This window comes from Oncorhynchus nerka, linkage group LG3 (assembly GCF_034236695.1).
Source record: "Oncorhynchus nerka isolate Pitt River linkage group LG3, Oner_Uvic_2.0, whole genome shotgun sequence".
NCBI classification, from domain to species: Eukaryota; Metazoa; Chordata; class Actinopteri; order Salmoniformes; family Salmonidae; genus Oncorhynchus; species Oncorhynchus nerka.
Genome location: NC_088398.1, coordinates 49,778,603 through 49,804,028, shown reverse-complemented (window position 1 = coordinate 49,804,028; position 25,426 = coordinate 49,778,603). Strand labels below are relative to the sequence as shown.

At 42.2% G+C, this 25,426-nt stretch overlaps 1 protein-coding gene across 1 annotated transcript; it reads right to left on the bottom strand.

Annotated features, from left to right (window-relative positions):
* Positions 1-5,253: 5,253 nt before the first annotated feature.
* On the bottom strand, positions 5,254-15,862 carry LOC115110061 (rho-related GTP-binding protein RhoE-like). Its single transcript, XM_029635401.2, has 5 exons — positions 15,391-15,862; positions 15,176-15,263; positions 7,179-7,288; positions 6,544-6,669; positions 5,254-6,400 (listed from the first exon to the last, which is right to left on the bottom strand). The coding sequence occupies exons 1-5, from the start codon at positions 15,493-15,495 to the stop codon at positions 6,158-6,160; spliced, it is 672 nt and encodes a 223-aa protein (XP_029491261.1). The 5' UTR covers positions 15,496-15,862; the 3' UTR covers positions 5,254-6,157.
* Positions 15,863-25,426: the final 9,564 nt, after the last annotated feature.

Here is a 25,426-nt window from a genome sequence, read left to right as displayed (position 1 = left end):
GGCTACCTGCTGGCCCAACACTCTAACCACTAGGCTACCTGCTGGCCCAACACTCTAACCACTAGGCTACCTGCTGGCCCAACACTCTAACCACTAGGCTACCTGCTGGCCCAACACTCTAACCACTAGGCTACCTGCTGGCCCAACACTCTAACCACTAGGCTACCTGCAGCCCCATAGAATGGATCTTTACGCTCACAAAAGCCAAATGGGCCATTATATTTCAATGAAGCTGAAACGCTATACTCCATTAGGTATGCTGTAGCATAAAAATGGCCATCTCCTCCATATTACGCAGCACAGATTTCCCTAGGTCACCTTTCGTATCAGTGAATGGGGCACTATTAGGGAGGTGGTCACACAAAGTACCACCACACCAGACCAATCCTGCCAAAATGCAGCGGCTCTGTGATGATGGAAGAACCAGTCTTGCATGTTACATGCTGAGCAATATGTTCCTTTTGTCCTGGTTATTGTAAACTGCTGTTCTGACGAATAACAGCAATACATTGTTTGTAAAAAAAAAAATAGCTAAGCTAAGGATCTCCCCATAATGACATCTTAATATGTCACATCTCAGAAGTCACCTGGATTCATATCCTAATGTATCATTGTGGCAGCCACACTGAGTGTACAAAACATTAGGAACACCTGCTCTTTCCATGACATAGACTGACCAGGTGAATCCAGGTGAAAGTTATGATCCATTATTGATATCACCTGTTAAATCCACTTCAATCAGTGTAGATGAAGGGGAGAAGACAGGTTAAAGAAGGATTTTCAAGCCTTGAGACAATTGACACATGGATTGTGTATGGGCTCCATTCAGAAGGTGAAGGGGCAAGACAAATGATTTAATTGCCTTTGAACGACGTATGGTAGTAGGTGCCAGGCGCACCGGTTTGAGTATGTCAAGAACTGCAAAACTGCTGGGTTTTTCACGCTCATTTAGTTTCCAGTGTGCATCAAGAATGGTCCACCACCCAAAGGACATCCAGCCAATGTGGCACAACTGTGGGAAGCATTGGAGTCAACATGGGCCAGCATCTCTGTAGAACGCTTTCGACACCTTGTAGAGTCCATGCCACGATGAATTGAGACTGTTCTGAGGGCAAAAGGGTGTGCAACTCAATATTAGGAAGGTGTTCCTAATGTGTTGTACACTCTGTGTATATTGTATTGTTGGGGAAGATTGGCCCATATTTTGGCAGCTTCACCACAGGTCACATTTGATGTGATCAAGGTAATTGTTTCTCATTCATGTATATATTGTTTGTGTGTTTTCTCAGATTTCTCTTTGGAAGCAACAATAATATTATTCATAATTAACATACAAATATAGTCCAAACTACATGTTTGTTCTGGCATGGTGAGGGGTTTCTGAAGTAAAACTATTTTTTTTAAAAAGACCCAAATGTCAATGCAAAGCAGAAAAAAAGCGGAGACCAACTCTTAATGCCCCTAAAAGATGAATTATCCCTAAGAAGATGAGACAGTGTCTATGGAAACCTCCATCAAAAGAACTGTCATCAAAAGGGAATGGGTTGATAGGACAGAGAGACAGCTGAGCTGAGGGATAGTTATGGTTCACCCAGAGTGTGTCATCATGTGACCAGACCTCCCACAGCGTGTGAACAGAGGAGAGGAGAGCGTGAAAGCCTTCAGCAAAGTCACAGCTCTGATAACAAGGATGGCGTGACAGGCAGAAAGAGCAGGATGTCACTCCCAGTAGATGTCTCTCTTCACTAACTAAATGACAAATCCTATCTTGTAACGTATTTCACAGGAAAAAAACATGATCCAGAGAGTTCAACACTCTCTGGATCATGTTTGTCTACCGGAATTGACTGGGCTTCCATGGGCCTACATGTTCTTAACCCCTAGAACTCGATATCCGCGCCCCTATGTAAATCCAAGTACCATAAAAAAAAACTCCATAAAAATATGTCAATTTAAGCTAGAAATATCTGTTTTTTGGGGGATTTGATGCAACTCAATCCATCCATTTGCCAATGTCTCACTTCACAATGGTGTTCTCCGTTTTGGGACTCGTCTGAAGTCGACACAGCCGATCTGCAAACTTTTGTCTGTAGCGTCCGAACAGTTTGGGGTACACACTAATATGACCCCTCTGTGGAAGGGTGAGACTCTCACGAATACATATATTTGCAAAAGGATGCCAACAGGCCTCACAAGACTCGTCTGAAGGTCCCCCGGTACCATTTGAAAACATTTATGGAAGTATATAGTTGTTGTCGGAAGTTTACATACACTTAGGTTGGGGTCATTAAAACTAGTTTTCAACCACTCCACAAATTTCTTGTTAACACACTATAGTTTTGGCAAGTCGGTTAGGACATCTACTTTGTGCATGACACAAGTCATTTTTCCAACAATTGTTTACAGACATAATATTTCGGTTATAATTCACTGTATTACAACTCCAGTGGGTCAGAAGTGTACATACACTAAGTTGACTGTGCCTTTAAACAGCTTGGAAAATTCCAGAAAATTATGTCATGGCTTTAGAAGCTAGGCTAATTGATATAATTTGAGTCAATTGGAGTTGGACCTGTGGATGTATTTCAAGGCCTACTTTTAAACTCAGTGTCTCTTTGTTTGACATCATGGGAAAATCAAAAGAAATCAGCCAAGTCCTCCAAAAAAAATTGTAGACCTCCACAAATCTGGTTCATCCATAGGAGCAATTTCCAAATGCAATGAAGGTACCACGTTCATCTGTACAAACAATAGTATGCAAGTATAAACACCATGGGACCACTCAACCATCATACCGCTCAGGAAGGAGATGCGTTCTGTCTCCTAGAGATGAACGTACTTTGGTGTGAAAAGTGCAAATCAATCCCAGAACAACAGCAAAGGACCTTGTGAAGATGCTGGAGGAAGCAGGTACAGAAGTATCTATATCCACAGTAAAACGTGTCCGATATCGACATAACCTGAAAGGCCGCTCAGCAAGGAAGAAGCCACTGCTCCAAAACCGCCATAAAAAAGCCAGACTACGGTTTGCAATTGCACATGGGGACAAAGATCGTACTTTTTGGAGAAATTTCCTCTGGTCTGATGAAACTGTTTGGCCATAATGACCATGGTTATGTTTGGAGGAAAAAGGTGGAGGCTTGCAAGCCGAAGAACACCATCCCAACCGTGAAGCACGGGGGTGGCAGCATCATGTTGTGAGGGTGCTTTGCTGCAGGAGGGACTGGTGCACTTCACAAAATAGATGGCATCTTGAGGAAAGAAAATTATGTGGATATATTGAAGCAACATCTCAAGACATTAGTCAGGAAGTTAAAGCATGGTCGCAAATGGGTCTTCCAAATGGACAATGACCCCAAGCATACTTCCAAAGTTGTGGCAAAATGGCTTAAGGACAACAAAGTCAAGGTATTGGAGTGGCCATCACAAAGCCCTGACCTCAACACTATAGACAATTTGTGGGCATAACTGAAAAAGCATGTGTGAGCAAGAAGGCCTACAAACCTGACCCAGTTACACCAGCTCTGTCAGGAGGAATGGGCCAAAATTCACCCAACTTATTGTGGGAAGCTTGTGGAAGGCTACCCGACACGTTTGATCCAAGTTAAACAATTTAAAGGCAATGCTACCAAATACTAATTGAGTGTATGTAAACTTCTGACCCACTGGGAATGTAATGAAAGAAATATAAGCTGAAATAAATCATTCTCTCTACTATTATTCTGACATTTCACATTCTTAAAATAAAGTGGTGATCCTAACTGACCTAAAACAGGGAATATTTACTAGGATTAAATGTCAGGAATTGTGAAAAACTGAGTTTAAATGTATTTGGCTAAGGTGTATGTAAACTTCCGACTTCAACTGTATATGCCGACTGTTTGAGTGACAACAATACATGTACATTTTTATATAATAACAAATATTTCCTGATCTGTCTTATATCTCTCAGATATAGGACAGACACTTCAGAACAAACTTCTTTTAGATTTTCAGGGGGGGAACTATCTGTTCCATGTAGTGAATCTGTTATTCAATGCGTTTGTATGGGCTAATAGCAGTAAGGCCAAATACACACTACCGTTCAAAAGGGGTCACTTAAAAATGTCCCTGTTTTTGAAAGAAAAGCACATTTCTTTGTCCGTTAAAATAACATCAAATTAATCAGAAATACAGTGTAGACATTATTAATGTTGTAAATGACTATTGTAGCTTGAAACGGCAAATCTTTTATGGAATATCTACATAGGTGTACGGAGTGCCATTATCAGCAACCATCACTCCTGTGTTCCAATGGCACGTTATGTTAGCTAATCCAAGTTTATAATTTTAAAAGGCTAATTGATCATTAGAAAACCTTTTTACAATAATGTTAGCACAGCTGAAAACTCTTGTTCTGATTAAAGAAGCAAAAAAACTGGCCTTCTTTAGACTAGTTGAGTATCTGGAGCATCAGCATTTGTGGATTCAATTACAGGCTCAAAATGGCCAGAAACTTTTTTCTGAAACTCATCAGTCTATTCTTTTTCTGAGAAATGAAGGCTATTCCATGCAAGAAATTGCCAAGAAACTGAAGATCTCGTAAAACACTGTGTACTACTCCCTTCACAGAACAACTCAAACTGGCTCTAGCCAGAATAGAAAGGGGAGTGGGAGGCCCCGGTGCACAACTGAGCAAGAGGTCATTACATTAGAGTGTCTAGTTTGAGAAACAGATGCCTCACAATTCCTCAACTGGCAGCTTCATTAAATAGTACCCCCAAAACGTCAACAGTGAAGAGGTGACTCCGGATGCTGGCCTTTTAGGCAGAGTTGCAAAGAAAAGCCATATCTCAGACTGGCCAATAAAAATAAAAGATTAAGATGGGCAATAGAACACAGACACTGGACAGAGGAACTCTGCCTTGAAGGCCAGCATCCCGGAGTCGCCTCTTCACAGGTTTTTCATTCAAATGCAGGAAATCCCTCTACACTCCATGGCAAAATGTGTAGAATTGCAGGAAATAACATTTAAAGCTGTAATATGTAACTTTTTGGGCGACCCAACCAAATTCACATAGAAATGTGAGTTACAGATCAAGAGAGGGGCACTAAAACATTAGGCAAGGTGGGGGGGGGGGGGGCTCCCAACCAAATTTCACTTATTGCCCCTATAATCTTGCACAGTAGTAGTTCTCATAAGCCTAAATAGGAGAATTTAGTTTGAATATGTCTACTTCCCATAAGTCAATAAAAGCTGCATTGAGGCATCAATGATGGGCTTATACATTTATAAGCATCAAATCTAACCTTTACTACATTTGCATGACTACAGTACATTTAAACATAGGAAATTGACAGTTCTGAAATGAATTATTTTGTCATTGTTTTAGAATAAATCTCAGAGTAACTTAGAATGAACAGATTTAGAAAACAAATGATGAGAAAGGAAGGAGTAGCCTAAAGGGTGACACACGACACATGACATTCAGGAGCCTTCAACAGCATGGAGTGGAGAATGGGTAACAGTATCCTGGTTATCATCTGTGCTTCTCAGAACATTACACACAAACTTATCTCATATCGTTCACTGTCTCTCCCCCAAACTATTTTGCTTGCTTTTAAGAACATAAGATCCGAAACACTGCTACCTAGAACACTTCTGAAAATGAAGCTTTTCAATCATCGGGATTCTACAACCCTGCCTGCACTCTCCACCAATGGTATTCCAGTTCAAACTGAGAATTTAAGTACAGCTCTTTTGTGTCATTTCAGTGGAATTCCCCAGAGAGTTCATGAACAAAGTCCAAGATACATTTTCTCAGATTCTGTGGCATCAAGTCACTAACACCAGTCAGTTCTTAGTTCTGACTGATAAATCCCAGTTAACTCCAGGTGAATATATCCAGTTCGTGTAAGTACATTGACTACTTGGTGTTATGCCTCATTTTACTTGTAAAAAGGCAGGGTACAACCACAGATAACGTACATGACATACCACAGCATAGTTGCTGCCGCTACCTAAACGCCATCTCTCATTCAGTTGGCAATAGCTGTGGAGATCGATAGTCTTCTAATAGTGCACAAAGCCCTTCATAGTTATCCAAAGATTATATGCTCATTATAATGTCCTTCAACATTGTCCTTCAATCCAAGATTCCAATCACAGCCCATGCAGTCACATAACAGCACAGGTCTTGGCTTTGGTCTTCTGGAAGTCTGACACCACTGTGGGCAGGTCAGGTCTGCTGTGTGAGATCCTCTTGGTGCTCCTGGAGGGCTTGTTGCATTTGACGTTCTTGTTGCTCTTGTTGACGCAGGCCAACGTAGCCACGTGGAAGATGTCTCTGACGCTGTTCTCAGACTGCAGGGATGAACACTCGATATAGGGAGCACTGATCTGCTTGGCCATGTTGGAGCCCTGATTTGGAGAGAGAAAGAGAGAATAACACAAAGATATCAGTCTGGAGAGCTGTCTAGTACGAATTGTTCTCAGCACTTTTAACACATGATTATGTTTAAGCTCATGATTTTAAATAAAATGTAGAAAGACACGACACCCACCTGATCATAGGACACTGGCGTATGTCCACTGTTAGATTTGGTAAAGAGGTCTGTGCGGAGGTCTGACTTGCATCCCACCAGCAGCATCTTGGTGTTGGGACAGAATTCCTGAATCTCTCCTTTCCACTATATGGGTGAAAGAAAAGGGAGAGATCAACATTAGTCTAGAATTGGAACCCTATGGAGGGGGATTAAAGAGAGAAAAAGCCTGGTGATTATGCTCTCTCCAGAGGAAGGATCACTCCCCCTCTCACTGGACCACACTCCTCTCAGCTGGCACAATACTGAGCCTAAGTGACATCCCAGGTCAAAGGGCACTGAGTCACACAATGGCCATGTCTTGGAGACCACATGTGAACAAGGCCTGTTAGACTACTTCTGAGCCTCACGTGAGTTTGTTTTCACAATCGTCCCCCGCTCTCATTGGTGCTGCCCTAGTATTAGACCCCTCTCTCATTGATACAAGCTTAGTTTTCAGCAGAATAGGGATTTTCAAAGGCCACTTCCCCCAGAAACACAAATGGAGGCCTTTTCAGAAAGGGTCATGGGTCAAGGGGACTGAGTGAAAATGCCATTGGGACAGGCCACTATAGCTTCACGGACAAGAGTAGGCTATATCACCACATAACACTCACCTTCTTCAGTACACTGTCCAGGGTGTCTGGTCTGCTGATGTCAAAACAGATGAGGACTGCATCAGCATCAGGGTAGGAGAGAGGCCTCACATTGTCATAGTATGCAGAGCCTGCAAAAAAACATCACCATGTTGTTGTCAAGTGAAAGTGGATCTTTGTGGTAAGTGAGTCACAGTTCTTCCTCAAATCCCTGCAACTTACTGTAAGTTAACAGACATTTCCCATTCCACAGATGCATTGACTCAAACAATGACAAGGTTATTTGCAGAGCAGGGTCAGATTGCAGTGGTTTCCATTCCAAACAGGATAAGTGAAAATTATTTTATAATATAAACTTGTGACATACTTAGTGTACACTAAACATCTTAAACATAACTCTATGGCAGTGATCATTTTGGCACTCTTTGTTTTAGATTTAGTCTAGTCTTAGTCACATTTTTGTCTTTTGAATAATGATTTTGTCTAGTTATTGTGAAAATGACGAAAATAGTGGGCCCTTTTAGTTAACTACATGTTCTCTTACTTTAGTCACATTACATTTGTATTGCCTCATTAACCTATAGTAAACATGTATCACTGACTTCCATGTGCACAAACATACATTGCCTTGTCTTACCAACATAGTTTTCTGCATAACATCACATTCTCTTCCCAACAGCAGAAACATGACAAACATATGTAAAAAATAATAAATGACTAATTCCATGTAAATTCCATAATCAGCCTAGATGGATATTGTATATCACATACAAGACAAACCTACAACACACAAGCAGAGAGAGAGAGAGAGAGAGAGAAACACAATCCACAAATGATTGGCAAAGCAGTATGGGTTGAACCTCCATCACTCAGTCACGTCATTGCCATTGTTATCAACGTTCCACAGACGCAGCAGCCACATTGATGTCCAAAAGTACAACGGGGGCTAATGACTTTGACTGTTTCGCCGAGTGATGTAGTCGAGTCACTACACCTCAAGTCCACTACACCGAATTAAGTCCACGGTGCTCGAGTCCAAGTCACCAATAGTCGAGTCACGAGTCCCTTTGGCTGGAGTCCGAGTCCCAGTGCTCGAGTCCTGGTCCAAGTCCTCAAGTCTGAGTCACTGTGTCCACTTTAACTCAAAATAAAGTTAGATATAGCATAATGGCAAGACGAATTTAGTCAATCAATTGTTTTCTATCCCTTTTCCTTTCTTTCCAAATGTTTGCATATGTTTGCATATAGGTACCTGTAATGTTACCAGGGCCACGTTCAGTTGGAAAAACGTTATCGGACGTTGCAGAAAGAAATCCCTGAATAGAGCCGACGTTATTCCTTATTCAACATGTCAGAGAGGTATGTTTGTTCTACACTGAACAAACATATAAACTCAACGTGCAACAATTTTAAAGATTTGACTGAGTTACAGTTAATATAAGGAAATCAGTCAGTTGAAATAAATTAATTAGGCCCTACTCTATGGATTTCACATGACTGAAAATACAGATATGCATCTTTTGGTCACAGATACCTTTAAAAAAAAATAGGGGAATGGATCAGAGAACCAGTCAGTATCTGGTGTAACATGTCTGGTGAGTATGCAGGCCATAGAAGTTCTGGGACATTTTCAGCTTCCAGGAATTGTATACAGATCCTTGCGACATGGGGCTGTGCATTATCATGCTGAAATGTGAGGTGATGGCGGTGAATGAATGGCACGACATGGCACGACATGGGCCTCAGGATCAAAAATGCAATTGTGTTCGTTGTACGTAGATAAATGCCTGCCCATACCATAACCCCACTGCCACCATGGGGCACTCTGTTCAAAACGTTGACATCAGCAAACCGCTCGGCACACACAATGCCATACATGCTGTCTGCCATCTGCTCACTGAAATCGGTTACGACGCCAAACTGCAGTCAGGTCAAGACTCTGGTGAGGACGACGAGCACGCAGATGAGCTTCCCTGAGACGGTTTCTGACAGTTTATGCAGAAATTCTCAGTTTGTGCAAACCCAGTTTCATCGGATCCCGCAGGTGAAGAACCCAAATGTGGAGGTCCTGGGCTGGCATGGTTACACATAGTCTGCGGTAGAGGCCAGTTGGACGTACTGCCAAATTTTCTAAAACTACTTTTGGAGGCGGCTTATGGTAGAGAAATTAACATTCAATTCTCTGGCAACAGCTCTGGTGGACATTCCTGCAGTCAGCATTCCAATTGCACTCTCCCTCAAAACTTGAGACATCTGTGGCATTGTGTTGTGTGACAAAACTGCACATTTTAGAGTGGCCTTTTATTGTCCCCAACACAAGGTGCCTGTGGAATATTCATGCTGTTATATCAGTTTCTTGATATGCCACACCTGTCAAGTGGATGGATTATCTTGGCAAGGGAGAAATACTCACTAACACGGATGTAAACAAATTTGTGCACAACTTTTGCCAGAAATAAGCTTTTTGTGAGCATGAAACATTTCTGGGATTGTTTATTTCAGCTCATGAAACATGGGACTAACACTTTACACATTGAGTTTATATTTTTGTTTAGTATCCATAACCTGTTTCTATCTGAACGTTCTAAAATGTTTCGTCCTGCTGAACAAGGTGTGGCCTAAACAAATGGTTAATGGTCCGGTCTGCAAGTAGTCTAGTTTTAGACCGGCCCTCAATATGCTTTATAAAAGTAAAATATGGCCCGCCTATGCAAAATATAAAGAAAAAAACGTAGCGCCGTTATTATGGGTCATGTCTTTTGAACAGTAGCCAAAGGTGTCAGAGTCTATCTAGAGGATAGCGAAAGGAGTCAGGCGCAGGACACAGGTAAGAGTAAAACCACTGTATTTACTCCATCCGAGAACGGAACAAAAATCCTGTTATAAAACAAACACAAAACAAGATACGAACTCCAACACACGAAAGACAATCACGCACAAAACAGAAAGGGAAACCAGAGGGTTAAATAAGGAACATAATCACGAGATGGGAACCAGGTGTGTAACACAGACAAAACAAAAGGAAAGCCGGTGACGTCGACCGCCGAACACCGCCCAAACAAGGAGAGGGAACAACTTCGGTGGAAGTCGTGACAAAAGGGCTAGATTCAAGATGTTTTCTCTATAGAAAAGAGGGAGACTTGGCTACAATGGCTGCAGAACCTGTATATGAAATGCAGTGGGAGGGTTGAGCGAGACTACAAATTCCAAGTCAGACTACTTTTCTATAGCCTACTCAACAGAGAGAAAAACACAGCGAGACTGTTGTTTTACTATTAAACTCAATGCTGCTATTGTTATTAATTTGGAAAATCAGCTTGTGTCAAAGGGTAGCTAACTAGAAGGCTGGAGTCGCCTGCGCAATATGTATAATCGGAGGCGGAGACGGAGGGGACCCTGTCTGCACACATTCATCACCTGCTCCCCCGCAGGTCACCAGCTGACGTAGGCTGTGTTTGTCAGGTGTGACGAGTCCTTCCCACTGCTGAACAGAACTGTGCTGTGCATCTGTGCTGCTAATATTAATTGTGCTTAACACTGAAACACTCTCAATCTCTCCAAAAACTCTTGTCCAGTCCACTTAGTAGTCCAATTTTAGTCACAGAGATAATTTAGTTATAGTTTTTTCTTGGGTATATTTAGTCAGCTATAGTCTCGTTAATTGGCACTGAAAAAATAGGTTTTTGACTAATATTTTAGTCACTATTTTTGTTGACGACATTAACACTGCTGTACGGTGACCTCAGTGTTTTCTTTGGTAGTAGTGGGTGTACTATGGAATACAGAGAAGCCTTGGGGCCGTTATGTGGTGGACTGGGTCACGTTGCATCCAGGTAAAGAAACCAAACCAACACCAATGTCAGGAAACTCCCCTCTCCCCATTGTCCCTCTGTGAGAAATGGGGAGGATTTTCTAGTTTCCCAAGGTACAGTGGTCTACAGTGGGAGGGGTCTTCCCTCACCCACGTTAAATACTGTTTAAATACTGTCTTTAATCCCTACTGTCTAGGGAGGAAACCGTCATATCTCACACATACTTCAAACAGCATATGTGCTTTCCAGAATCCTTGGGATGTCCCTACCCCATTCAGGTTGAAATGTAAAATGGTTATGGTTAGGGTTATGGTTAGGTAAGGGTTATGGTTATGCTTATGTTAGCATAGGGATTAAGGTTAGGGTTTAGGGTAGGGATGTTGCAAGGATTCCGGATATCATAGACCTTTCAAACAGTCTCCATTGTAGGAAACAGTTCCTCATTCTGAAGAGATATTTGTGTCATTCTCTATAAGCTCCATGCCAAAGGGACTTTACTTTAGAATACAAAGCAGTGTAGAATAACTTGGTTCTTGAATTGTGCCATTGAATTCTAAAGAATGTAGCGGCAATTATGCTATTTCACATCATGACAAGAAATCATAACAATCCCTCAAAACCGGATCCACTACTTCTGAAGCTGGCTTTACAATGAACGACCCCACCCAAACCAGAAATATGTTTTGATTCACAAATGGAATCCAGATGATCTCAATGTGGACAAGTATAAGGACTAAAACACCAATGACACCATCACCATCTGTCTTTTTTTAAGTTGAACTTTTAATTGACCTAAACACAATTATACCCAGTTTGAATTCTCAGGAGTAAACTTCTATACATTTGGATATTTGAGTAGAATGCCTATGAAGCATACGCTGTGGTCTGTCACAGACTACCACTTCCCTGAATGATTTTCACAAACAAATCCACACCAGCAGATGTAAACAATTATGAAATATTTTCATGTATTGCGAAGCAGATCCTGTAGGTTTAACAAACAGTCACAAGAGCCCTATTTTCATAGCCTATACTTCAAGTCTTATAAACGGCTCGACCAGGATGCGTGAGAGATGTGGAATGTCTACCTTCTGGTATGAATGATTTTCTATGGAAACATTAAAATAGCGTTGTAGGATTGAGCTGATGGAAATGGGGGATTTACAGTTACACAGTAACCTACTACACAGACTGTTAGAAATGGGCATTTCAGAGCTGGAGGAAAGTATACAAAGAGATACTGTTGTATCTGTCACTGTGAGACAAATAATGAACAGTGTAACAATGGCAATCAACGTAACGAAGACACCTCTCGTCATTCAACATACGGCTTATCTATCAGTGAGGTGGGTTAGGGGGGATATACTTTAGTACCTATCTAATAGAACACTGCCTTCGGAAAGTATTCAGACCCCTTGACTTTTTCCACATTTTGTTAAGTTACAGCCTTACTCCAAAACGGATAAAACATTTTCCTCAGCAATCTATACACAACACCCCATAATGACAAACCGAAAACAGAAATTCCTTATTTACATAAGTATTCAGACCCTTTGCTATGAGACTCGAAATTGAGCTCAGGTGCATCCTGTTTCCATTGATCATCCTTGAGATGTTTCTACAACTTGATTGGAGTCCACCTGTGGTAAATTCAATTGATTGGACATGATTTGGAAAGGCACACACCTGTCTACATAAGGTCCCACAGTTGACAGCGCATTGTCAGAGTAAAAACCAAGCCATGAGGTTGAAGGAATTGTCTGCAGAGCTCCGAGACAGGATTGTGTCAAGGCACAGATCTGGGGAAGATTACCAAAAAATGTCTGCAGCATTGAAGGTCCCCAAGAACACAGTGGCCTCCATCATTCTTAAATGGAAGAAGTTTGGAACCTCCAGGACTGTTCCTAGAACTGGCCGCCCGGCCAAACTGAGCAATCGGGGGAGAAGGGCCTCGGTCAGGGAGGTGACCAAGAACCCGATGGTCACTCTGAAAAAAGCTCCAGAGTTCCTCTGTGGAGATGGGAGAACCTTCAAGAAGGATAACCATCTCTGATGCACTCCACCAATCAGGTTTTTATAGTACAGTGGCCAGACGGAAGCCACTCCTCAGTAAAAGGCACAGTTTCGTCAAGGTGCCCGCACGTCGGCCTCTCATATGCCGTCTTTTCCTTTTCCAAGTCTCTGGGATTAGGGCCTGGTCTGGGGTGAGCAGTATGTCCTGCCCCGGCGACTCATTGAAATAGAAATCTTCATCCAAATAGAGGTTAGTGATCCCTGTTCTGATGTATTTTCGGTCATAGGAAACGATGGCGGCAACATTATGTACAAAATAAGTTAAGATCAGTGCACAAAAACACAAAATAGCCAGGAGCCAGTAAAATGTCAGCTATCCATTGCAGCGCCATATACAGTACTTGTGGTACTCCAATTTCCACATGAGACTCATTTGTGATAACAATAAACAACATTATCATATAGCTCAAAGCGTGCCACGCTATCCACAAGGTTATCAAAACAATTCCAACAAATCAACATTATCACACCATCATGTTGTGACTAGAGAGGGGGCTGCCGGTTCAGTGGAAGTCCTTAGAGGTGTGTCAGCCCTGGTGTATGTGGTGAGGTCTGGTTTGTGTGTGTGTAATGCAACCTTCCCTGGTGTATCCAAGGTGGTCTCCAACAGGAACAATAGATGAGTGTGTCAGTCAGCCCTGGTGTGTGTGGTGAGCTCAGCTTTTCTTGAAGCTGTGGTGTAATCACTGAGTCGTGTCCTGGACAAACCCAAGGGATGCGCCACAATCAGCTGGAAGTCACAGAGCAGATGAGAGGCATCCCAGAACAGTCTCTCACTCTCCCCTTTTACACCACACTGCACAGAGGCAGCCCAAAACACTCCCTCATCCCACCGCTACCCCCTCTCTAGACCCCCCTCTCCACCCTACAGAGGCAGCTTAAAGCACTCCCTCATCCCACCGCTACCCCCTCTCTAGACCCCCTCTCCACCCTACAGAGGCAGCTTAAAGCACTCCCTCATCCCACCGCTACCCCCTCTCTAGACCCCCTCTTCACCCTTCGACCCCTCTCCACCCTACAGAGGCAGCCCAAAGCACTCCCTCATCCCACCGCTACCCCTCTCTAGACCCCCTCTCCACCCTACAGAGGCAGCTTAAAGCACTCCCTCATCCCACCGCTACCCCCTCTCTAGACCCCGCTCTTCACCCTTTGACCCCTCTCCACCCTACAGAGGCAGCCCAAAGCACTCCCTCATCCCACCGCTACCCCCTCTCTAGACCCCCTCTCCACCCTAAAGAGGCAGCCCAAAACACTCCCTCATCCCACCGCTACCCCCTCCCTAGACCCCCCTCTCCACCCTACAGAGGCAGCCCAAAGCACTACCTCACCCTTTACTAACCACTCTCCACCCCACTGGAGCCACACAATCACCCAGCCAGACTGGAGGGCTTTGAGGCTGTAGTATAGAAGGTAATTACCTCCAGACCTGGGGCTGGAAGGAGATCCCACAGGGACCTCTATATGGGATTCCTGTTGTGTGTCAGGCTGTGAGGGGGAGCGGCTTTATTAAACAAGTAATGCAAGATCTCGGATTGAAAATCTGTGTATGTTGGCCAGAGGAAAATAAGTGTCTTGTTTTGTTACCGCCCTTTAGCTTCAGCTTTTCTCCTAATAGACAGCTGAAAGAATATATCACAAATCTACCCATATAGTAGCATACAAAACAGGCGCCAATGCAAGGTTTGCCATTACCTCGGAGTGCAGATGACAAAAATAAATGTCAGAAAGTAGCCTAATAGATGGTGATTTCCCAAGACTGATGTACAATTTTATACAGTCAACATCCGTGTCTGAGTTCCCACATTATCAGTCTTACATGTTCAAGGGTGTGAGGGTGGGTGGTTTCAGATGTAGGCTACAGAATGCTGGTGGTGTACACACGGTTTCCATAACTGTTATCTGACTCCCTATCTAACCCTCTCCCTCACATTCCAGAAAGGCAGCATCGGACTGTTCCCCTCAGAGTGAATGACAGTTACTGTAAAGCATATAATGTGGCCAGTACTGCATATCAGGATTTCATGCTTGTCTTCTGATGTCGAAAACTCGATTTTTCATGGTATTTAGTAGCTACAGCAGGAATGACAGTGACGCACGTTTTCAGAACGCGAATAATGCGCAAAGGGTCCTTACCTGAAGTGTCCCACAGACGGAGTTCAACTCTCTGCGTATCGATTTCAAAACTGGCCGTGTAGTTCTCAAACACCGTGGGAATGTAGCCCTACAAATGAAAGACAATATCCATTGTCAACATCAATGCAGTTTAGACATGTTAAAAAGTTGCGAGCTGATTGATAACGCGCAATTATCATGCCAATAAATAGAAAAATATGTCATATAAAACTCACCTCTGGAAAGGAATCTTTTGCAAACACATTTAGTAGAGCGGTTTTTCCACATTCACTATCCCCAACGACCACTATTTTGCATTTTATGCTTGGATTTAAATCCATTTTGGAACGGTGTGGGATATGGCTCGCCTTCTTTCCATAAAATATAAAGAAGAATGAAGTCGGGATCAATAGAAAATCCGAAGGTTGTATGATTCCCAAAATGTATGAGCGGACTGCATCAGTCAGCTGCGCAGAAGAATCTATTCTGAAATGAGAACGTCTCGACGGCACAGTAATTTAAAAATTGTCAAAATAGAAAACCTTTAAATAATTAACATGATCCCGTAGGAGAGTGAAATACTGCGAATTCCAAGGGTCGTAGCCAGTCCGGTATACGAGAGCTCCAGACCAGTTATGAGACGCAACGGTCCACAGACAGTGTAAGTTTGAAGGAGTTTGAGGAGAGTCATTCCTATTTCAAGTCAGGGAGGGCGTTGCGCAAGTAAGCTATTTAGCCCATTATGCATCAGACCAAGTCTCTCATGTATTTCAGATGAGAAGCTAACGCAGCTGCAGTGGTGGGAAAAGTACGCAAATGTCATACTTGAGTAAAAGTAAAGATACCTTAATAGGAAATGACGATATATACTAAAGTATCAAAAGTAAATGTAATTGCTAAAATATACTTAAGTATCAAAAGTAAAAGTATAAATTATTTAAAATTACTTATATTAAGCAAACCAGACGGAAACATTTGGGTGTTTTTTATTTAAGGATAGCCAGAGGCACACTCCAAGACATAATTTACAAACGAAGCATTTGTGTTTAGTGAGTCTGCCAGATCAGAGGCAGTAGAGATGACCATGAATGTTCTCTTTAAAAAGCAGGTGTGAATTTGAGCATTTTCCTGTCATGCTAAGCTAAAAAAAAATGTAATGGGTACTTTTGGGTGTCAGGGAATAGGTATGGAGTAAAAAGTACATTATTGTCTTTAGGGATGTAGTAAAGTAAGAGTAAAAGTTGTCAAAAGTATAAATAGTGAAGTGAAGTACCCAAAAACGACTTAAGTAGTAATTGAAAGTATTTTTACTTAAGTACTTTGCACCATTTATGAGAAATAATATTAAAGGACCTATTGTAATTGCAATGTTTTTTTGTGTGTTTTTTTTAACAGTAAATCAAAGGATAATCTAAAATGTTAAAAAATAATATAATTTTGGGATCCTTTGGAACTTATAATGTATTCCTGTTAGTTTTATTTGTGTTCATTGGACTTTGAATGAGCTGTCTGGATTAGCCTCAATACTTTTATTTCTTATCTTTTTATGTTTATAACCCCTTTAAAGGGGTTGAAGGGTTGCACTTTCTTTCACTGACTGTAGTACTGAAGCCACTGTGACGTTTGCCTGCAATGCATATCAATAACCTTGAGAGTGATGAATACAGCTGAAGTTGTGCATGCCTGCTGAGAGAGGAGCGCCTCCCTCACTATGCTCCCATATTGTCCTGAAGCAAACACAACAGGAGACTCAGCAGACTCATCTTAATCCCGACCTGAAAGGAATTATAATCAGCGCTGGGGTATCTGTGGTAGCAGGTATTAAAGATGATGTCTCTCCTTGAAGAAGTGCAACATGTAGGGCAAGTACACTAGAGTACACTGTGTACAGTAGCTACATAATGCTATGTTATGAGTCCTTTATGATAATACAGTATCTCGAAATAACAAATATCACTCAATAACATTATTCAGGTGTGGTGATGGAGTGTTGCTGTATTAGCGAATGTATTAGCGAAGGGCCCGATGCTGTAATAGTTTCTTTCTATGGCGGTCTTCACTGTAAAGAAACATGGTCTTGCATAGTAATGGGGTGACTTCAAACACAGTCAGCTAGATAAGAGTGAGTTAAACTGTTTCTTTCTCTGAGGAAAGCTATGACTCAAGCTTCTTTCACACTCTGATTGCTTTTCTGTCAGGCTACATAGTAGGCCTTGCCAAAAAATCAGAACCTTTCAATTACAGATTCTTGCAGTTTCTTCCTCCCCGAGAGCCTCCATTGTGGTCGGAACACATTCTGTGGAACACACAGGGATTCTGACACAGAATAGTCTTTGTTGTCATCTGTAACCTAGCTAGAAGGTGGCCGTTTGAGACAGCATCTCGGGGCCTACCAAGATAGAGGACACCATTGTAGTTTATGGAAACAATGGGTAATTCTCTCTCACTCTAATAACACAGATTCAGTGCAGTTTTAATGAGTCAAGCATTTACATATTGTTAGTCACATGGTACACTATATTTATAAAAGTTTGTGGACACCCCATCAAAATAATGTGTGTGCGTGTGTGTGTGTGCATATATTTGTGTGTGTGTGTCTGTGTGTGCGCGTGTAAGCATATGTAGTGTATGTGAATCTGTATGGGTTTTGTGTGAGAGTGCAAATGTAGTGTGTGCGTCAGTGTGTATATATAGTCTTGTGCATAGAATCAGTGCAAGATCGGCTAACCATTAATCAACTATTTAGCAGTCTTACGGCTATTTAGCAGTCTTATGGCTTGAGGATAGACGCTGTCTCTGAGCCTGTTGGTCTGATAGCTGATGCTCCGGGAACGTTTTCCAGATGGTAGCAGAGTGAACAGTCTATGGATTGGGTGGCTGGAGTCTTTGGCAACATGACTGTAGTGTAGTATTTACTGTACTGTTTTTGCGCATATTACTGTTGTATACTATAGTATTTACTGTAGTATTTTGCTGACATTACTGTAGTATTTACTGTAGTGTTTTTGTTTTATTATCTTTGACATACTGGGCATAGCGGGTCTTTCTCCTTGAGGAAACGTACTGCACAAATATAAAAATAGCACATTTTCCATAACCTGTAGGTAGGTAGGACCAGACTCTGAATGGATACTGAAAGATCCTATAGTAAGCACTACATAATCAAGGGATACTACAGTGTATAATATAGTATTCCACAGTATACTACAAAATGCTATAGTAAGCAATACACGATCGAGAGATACTACATTGTGGAGTTTAGTATTCTACAGTACACTCATAGAAACAATACTATCTGGGACCTAAAAGGGTTCTTCAGCTGTCCCTGTAGGATAAACCTTTTTGGTTCCAGGCAGAACCCTTTTGGTTCCATGTAGAACCCTTTACACAGAGGGTTCTACATGGAACCCAAAATAGTTCTACCCGGAACCAAAAAGGGTTCTCCTATGGGAACAGCCGAAGAAGCCTTTTCGAGTGTATACTGCAATATTCTAAAGTAAGCACTACATAATCAATGGATACTACAGTGTGTAGTATAGTATTCTACAGTATACACTGTAGAATATATATATATATTCTACAGTAAGCACTACACGGTCAAGGGATAATATTCTACAGTATACTGCAAGATTCTATAGTAAGCACTACACGGTCAAGGGATACAAAAAAATTCTACTATACAAGTACTACACATGATCTCGGGCTACTAGAGTGTGGATTATAGTATTCTATAGTATACTACAGTTTACTGCAGAATTCTATAGTAACTGTAAAAAAAATGACGTGGGCTATGGTACAATTTTGTACAAATTTTGCTTTGAAGTTGATAAACCAGTGGATTCTGTGTTTTATTAAGGGATGCAGTGTGACTTTGTTAAGTTTCATAAAGGTTTTGTTCCCAGCTGGAGTGAGTTATTCCCAACATCTTTCTGTTTTCCATTTTCAATTGAAAGTGTGACAATGGGAGAGGCTGCTCACTCACAGATAAATGTTTTATTTAAAAAAAAATTAACTAGGCAAGACAGTTAAGAACCCATTCCTATTTACAATAATGGCATACACCGGCCAAACCCGGACAGCGCTGGGCCAGTTGGGTGCCACCCTATGGGACTCCCAATCACGGCCGTTTGTGATACAGCCTGGAATCAAACCCGGGTGTCTGTAATGACATCTCTAGCACTGAGATGCAGTGCCTTAGACCACTGCACCACTCAGGAGCCCAACAGATACACATGGCTTTGATAACACTGGCACCAGGAATTATTCCCAACCTGTATTAAAGCCGACCTGCTACCAATGTCAGCCACCTAAATTTGCAATAATATAGCCGCAAAGGCAGAAAAATATCAAAGGAAAAGTCGTTTGTGAGCACGTGCCTCCTTTGTGGGCAGACCTTTCTTCACATTAAAAAACTGCTGTCAGTTTGGATTTTGCAGGTGAGCAGCATCGGGTATCTGCTTAGTTGATTTCCCAGCAATCACTTCCTCAGACGAGTGAGATCCTTTCTTTGTCTTTGCCCCAAATGGCACTATATTCTCTATGTAGTGCACTACTTCCAACCAGAGCCCAATGGGCCTTGGTCAAAAGTAATGCACTATACAGGGAATAGGGTGCCATTGAGGACAAATACTTTTTTTGTCTTGGTTCTCTGTTTGATGCCAGGACCAGGCTAGGAAGCAGCTCAATATGGGGGACCCACCTTCAACAGGCACCTAGCTGACTCCATACAAAGCAGCCTGTGCTGACACCCCCCAGACAAAGAGAAAAATATGATTTCCTGTTTAACCTGTGTGCAAACAGAGATGCTGGATGCTGACTACAGCTTGTACTTCCACCGAAATGGCCCTGGGAAGGTTGCTCTGATACAGACAATCACAGTTCGGTTTGTACAATGTCATGTTTATTTTCCTCAACAGGCATCGTTGATTGGGGGTAAATACAGACTTCGTAATGAAGGTTTGGCTCCACTGACTTGAAATGTTTGGCTTAAAATGAAAAGTCACAGCCAGCTAAGGGATCCTACCTAGTATATATGATAATTGTGTATTCATTTGAATTAAATAACGATGGATTTTTTCCCAAAGTTTTGCAAGCTCTTCATGCCATATTGTTGAAGAAAGAAAATGTCAGAACCAGACTCAGAAGTTATTCTTTACACGACAGTGTTCTTGCGCTTGTATAACACCCAACTCACAGTCATCTATTCTACTGACAGAGAGTGTTGGGTGTTAGAGTGTTGAAGAGACATCAGTGGAAGCTGATATAGTGTATTTTCTCGCTTACATTTGACTTGTGAAACACCTCAAGAACACAATCTCACTGGACTGTGGTTTCATAAGTTTTTACAGTTGTTGTAGAGCATTTAATTTAAGAATGTCAGACTAATAAGAATGTTACACCACACATTTTCCATTTACATTTGAGTAATTTAGCAGACGCTCTCATCCAGAGTGACTTACAGTAGCGATTTTGTTGTTGTTGTTGTTGACACTCAAACTGCTCAGTCCACATGAGTTCACCCAGCTACAGAACCATGAAAACAACATTTCAGAAACCTAATGGGCAACGTGTTCTTATGGTCATGCATTCTAATTGGTGAATTAAACATTACCTTGTGTTTGGATGCAATGACTCTGTTGTGAGAAAAGGAGAACAACGCTCTGGCTTTCCTTTTTTCTCTATCATTCAAAGAGAGAAGGTGGGCCTCCCGAGTGCACAGCGGTCTAAGGCACTGCATCGCAGTGTTTGAGGCGTCACTACAGACCCGGGTTTGATCCAAGGCTGTGTCACAGCCGGCCCTGACTGGGAGACCCATGAGGCGGTGCACAATTGGTCCAGCGTCGTCTGGGTTAGGGGAGGGTTTGGCCGGCCGGGGATTTCCTTGTCCCATTGTGCTCTAGTGACTCCTTGTGGTGGGCCTGGCGCCTGCAAGCTGACTCCGGTTGCCAGCTGGATGGTGTTTCCTCCGACACATTGGTGCAGCTGGCTTCTGTGTTAAGTGAGCAGTGTGTCAAGAAGCAATGAGGCTTGGCAGGGTTGTGTTTCTGAGGATGCATGGCTCTCGACATCCGCCTCTCCTGAGTCCGTAGGGGAGTTGCAGTGTCGGGACAAGTCTGTAACTACCAATTGGGGAGAAAAAAGGGGTAAGAGTAAAAAAAATCTATAGAGAAATGGAACCACTGCAAATGTAGGTAATTACAATGTACCAACATCCTGACCTGATAGTCAGAGCATTTCATTTTCACAGTATGACATTCAATGATCTTTACCTTGTTCTAAAGACTACCACACAGTTATACAGTTAAACCACCACTGTCACCCCTCACCACCACAGTGGCACGCTATGTCAGCTGACCAGCCTAGCTGCCGGCCAACCCAAGCAAGGCTGTGCTGGGCTGTTAAATAAAAATGGGCTGAAAAAGAAAAATGACATTTCTGTGGGCACCAATTCTAGGATTCCCACCATGCTGTCAGGCTGCATCTCCGTCACTCAGCCCCAGTTAAGGTTGTGAAGTCACAGTATACTGTAGAGGTGCTGGGGGGCGGGCACAGCGAGACTTTACAGGCGTAACTTCTGTCACCTCGTGTGCCCCAAGCCTGTGCTCCTGTGGTGGATTCACAGCCAGAGAGTATTCTGGTGGAAGGGGAATGAACACTGAATGCTTAAAATCATCGGGAGGTGGACCTCCTTTGATTGATAGTCTGAATTTGTGGGGGGTTTTGTGGCATTTGAATGTTGTTTCATGTTATCACAAGTGCACGTGTTGTTGTCTATGTTCACACCGTTAATCCTCACATCCTTAATATTTTCCCTTTTTCTCCTGTTTCTTTTTGGTTCAGGTATTGCAATCTTATCTAACTCGAATGAACTATTTTGGATTCCCTTTTGTGAGCAATTTACCTTGAAACTCATTAATATTCAGTATTTCCAGCTCAGTTCACTTGGTTATTAGGCTAATGCTCATGTTGTACTGGTTGTACACTGATGGACTACTTTACCATGATTAGCATTCATAACGAAATACTAAGCAATAATAATTGTATATTTCCCCCTTCTGTAACCATTGTACTTTGTGCCACAAAAGTAGCAAACCTGGAACTGGAAGGTGAAATAGCAAAGCAACAGTTTCAATAACAACATGTAAGCACAAATCTAAATGTGTGAACAGATATAACAAAAGTGAACAGGTACATTATTTGATGATGCCAGCTTGCATTTACTGTACAAATCTCTGAGGTGATGAATTTCTGTGTTACTCCATGACTCCCTATGGACCTAGCGTGATGTTGATGTTGTGCCATGTAATGTGGCAGGTCCTGAGACACCGTCACTGATGGGAGAGTCATGCAGACATGGGGATCTGCAAGTGTTGTGTGTCTTGACAAGTACCCGTGTGCTCATGTTATCTCGCACCTCAGCTGTGGGTCACTATCCAGTGAATAAGCCGACCTACACCGTTACCTTCCTAACACCAATCTGTACCCAACACTGCTAAGTGTCTGTAAAAATGTTTCTGTGGTACTGGTGACATTTGTATTTAAGTCAGAAGAAACGTCTGAGGTTTTACCAGCTGCTTTTACAGTAGCATTAAAAAAAACATAGCTGCATGCATACACAGCCAATAAAATATTATACATACAAGCATGGGCTAATTAACACGTTATTTTAAAAATCAACTATATATACATTTTGTGGTGGCTGCTTATCACTGGCCACATAGCCATTTCGTTCTCCATATACCACGTTTCGCAGTCTTCTCGTGAATTGTTTATTTCCAGTACCCCTAATCATTTTTGCTTCTTTCAGGAAGCAGAGACGACTTGTTTAGTTGAAATACGGCTTCCCCATTCTAAGGAGAGTAAAGAATACACTCCGAGGAGTCGTTTCTTCGTCCACTTATTACCCAGGGTTTCAGGTTAAACAGCAGACCTGCTCCTCTAATTCCCCAAACAGCAATTACCTATCGAACGACAACCATGTTTCTATTTCTGGAAAGCTTTACAGCTCTATTCATCCCTTACTCATTTATGGGATAATGAGGTGATGATTCAGCCAATTCCGTTCAACCACAGCAGCACATCTGGAGTCACTTCCATTCACTTGCATCTAGTTCTGTGGAATAAAGTCACACAGTATTTCTTTGTTTAAAAAAAAATTGAATGAGGAAAAGATCCTTCATAATGATCACATAAGAAGGATCGTTCTTCAATTCAGTAAATGTTTTGATGCTGACAGAAAAATCAATTAGTTCACTATATCAAAACATTACAGCACCAAACCCCAGTCAATGCATAACCTCCAGTGGCAACCTGTGACCTTGTCAGTCTTTGAGGAGACAGGAGAGAACACAGCCAGGTTCATAGTCAGCAGTGCTGCTCCTTCAGCCTTGATCCTGTACCACAGAGGCCATGAAAGAGAATCTCTAAGCAACACTCTTAGTTCTCTTGCTCTCTCATTCTCTGTCACACTCATAGACATGAATTCTTGATTGGGATATTTCACTTTTTCCACTGATTTCTAATTCTGAAGGGGGAAAAAACATTGTCAGAGCTCGTGGTACCGCAGACATTGGCTCCAGTCCTGCCACGTCAAAGCCTTGATTCAGCCTCAGGTCACTCAGAGGGAAAATAATGTCATAAATCAACAGGGAGAGAAATCCTCAAAACAAAATGGTTGACAGAAACTCACTCTAGGGTTGCCTCCATGGCAACCAATCACGATCCCTCCCATTGCTGTGGGTAATCAAACATGAACGTTACTACTGATAGGGAGCTGGAACTACCCTGTCATTAGTAAAATCCTGGGTTGTTCCCCTTTTAATTTGATTTTAGATGACAACAGAGTGTTCTGTGTGGGGCACACAACACATTTCAGACATGTCATATCCTCAGACGTACCAGAGGAAACATACCAGAAAGTGGTCTAACATACCCCACTCTCAGTCCAGCTGATTGCCAGCTGTAAGTGTATAATAGTTAGCATCAGATAGGCCCGTTGTGATGGACCCCTTTCGTATCCTGCCAAGAATAACCTGGAAGTATGGTCAATTACAACACAGCGGTCAGCCTTTTGGACTGCTGGGCGAACCCAGATGAATGCTACAGTACCACTACACTCAATTTGTAGCAACATTACCGAGACAAAGCACCATCTCTCTCTCCACATTGATACAAAGTTGGCTAGCCTATCTAGACAGGCCAAATATAAATGTTCAATCATGGGACAATGTAATAATGCTGTAGAGTAGGCCTCCAGTAAATCAATGCCAAGGCTAACAGAGTTATCACAGGCCTTCCAGACTAGCTTTATCACCACCATGGGTCCTTCCCAAATGGCACCCTGTTCGCTATATAGTGCACTACTTTTGACCAGCGCCCTGTACCCTATATAGTGCACTACTTTTCAGTCGGAAGCATAGGGACCTGGTCAAATGTAGTGTACTATATAGGGAACAGGGTGCCAGGAACAGGGTGTCATTTGTGAGTCAACCTGAATGTCAGCACATTCCCATCAAGCTGAGGCTGCTGTTCTATCAAACACAGGGGCCAGGCTATCGGATGTGGTTAAAATGAAATTACTCTGGTGATGATTGTCTATTGAATGGGAGCATACATTTAGAGATGTAAAGATAAATCGGTAGGCTAGGCTACCTCGGCCTTCTCAATGTCTTTCTATTCCTGAAATAATACTCTATGTTTCTGAGACGAATGAAGCTTAGCAAGGGACTAACATAGAGACCTTGAACTGGTTTGTCCAGAAATCTTACATGAAGTCTAGATGAATACACAATACATGAATTAAACACTCAGCTGATGCAGTAAATTACAACACATAATTAGGTTAGACATAGACATGCAGCATCTATAAAACCTTCACACAAATGTTCCTTTAATTAAACTGCTGTCACAGTGACAGAGATTGGCCTGAATAAATATGCATTAGAAACAGAGCTTTACAGCAGAAGAGATGGCAAGTGACAGGAAATGAGAAAAGATGGCAACAAAACCCGTCTGTTATGTCTACAAGCAGATGTTTTATCACCAGCTGGGCCAAGTGAAGTAATATTCCTCTATTCATCTCATCCCCCACTTGTCTCTATCTATCCACAGACAAATCACAGATCAGTTATGATATGCTGAGAGTCAGGGAATGACAGTCATCGTATATCAGCAACACTTTGAAGTTACACTAAAACACCATTCAGAAATGCTGTTATGTCGTACAAACACTACAGATCCAGTGGAGCATGTAAACACAAATCATACTGACTG

Bases quoted from the DNA above. Each gene is read 5' to 3' on its own strand.
- LOC115110061 (XM_029635401.2), bottom strand. From the start codon at position 15,495: ATGGATTTAAATCCAAGCATAAAATGCAAAATAGTGGTCGTTGGGGAT. The intron at 6,670-7,178 runs GTGAGTGTTATG...TCACCCATATAG, and splicing joins TGGACAGTGTACTGAAGAAG to TGGAAAGGAGAGATTCAGGA. The intron at 6,401-6,543 runs GTGGGTGTCGTG...TCTCCAAATCAG, and splicing joins CGCCAGTGTCCTATGATCAG to GGCTCCAACATGGCCAAGCA.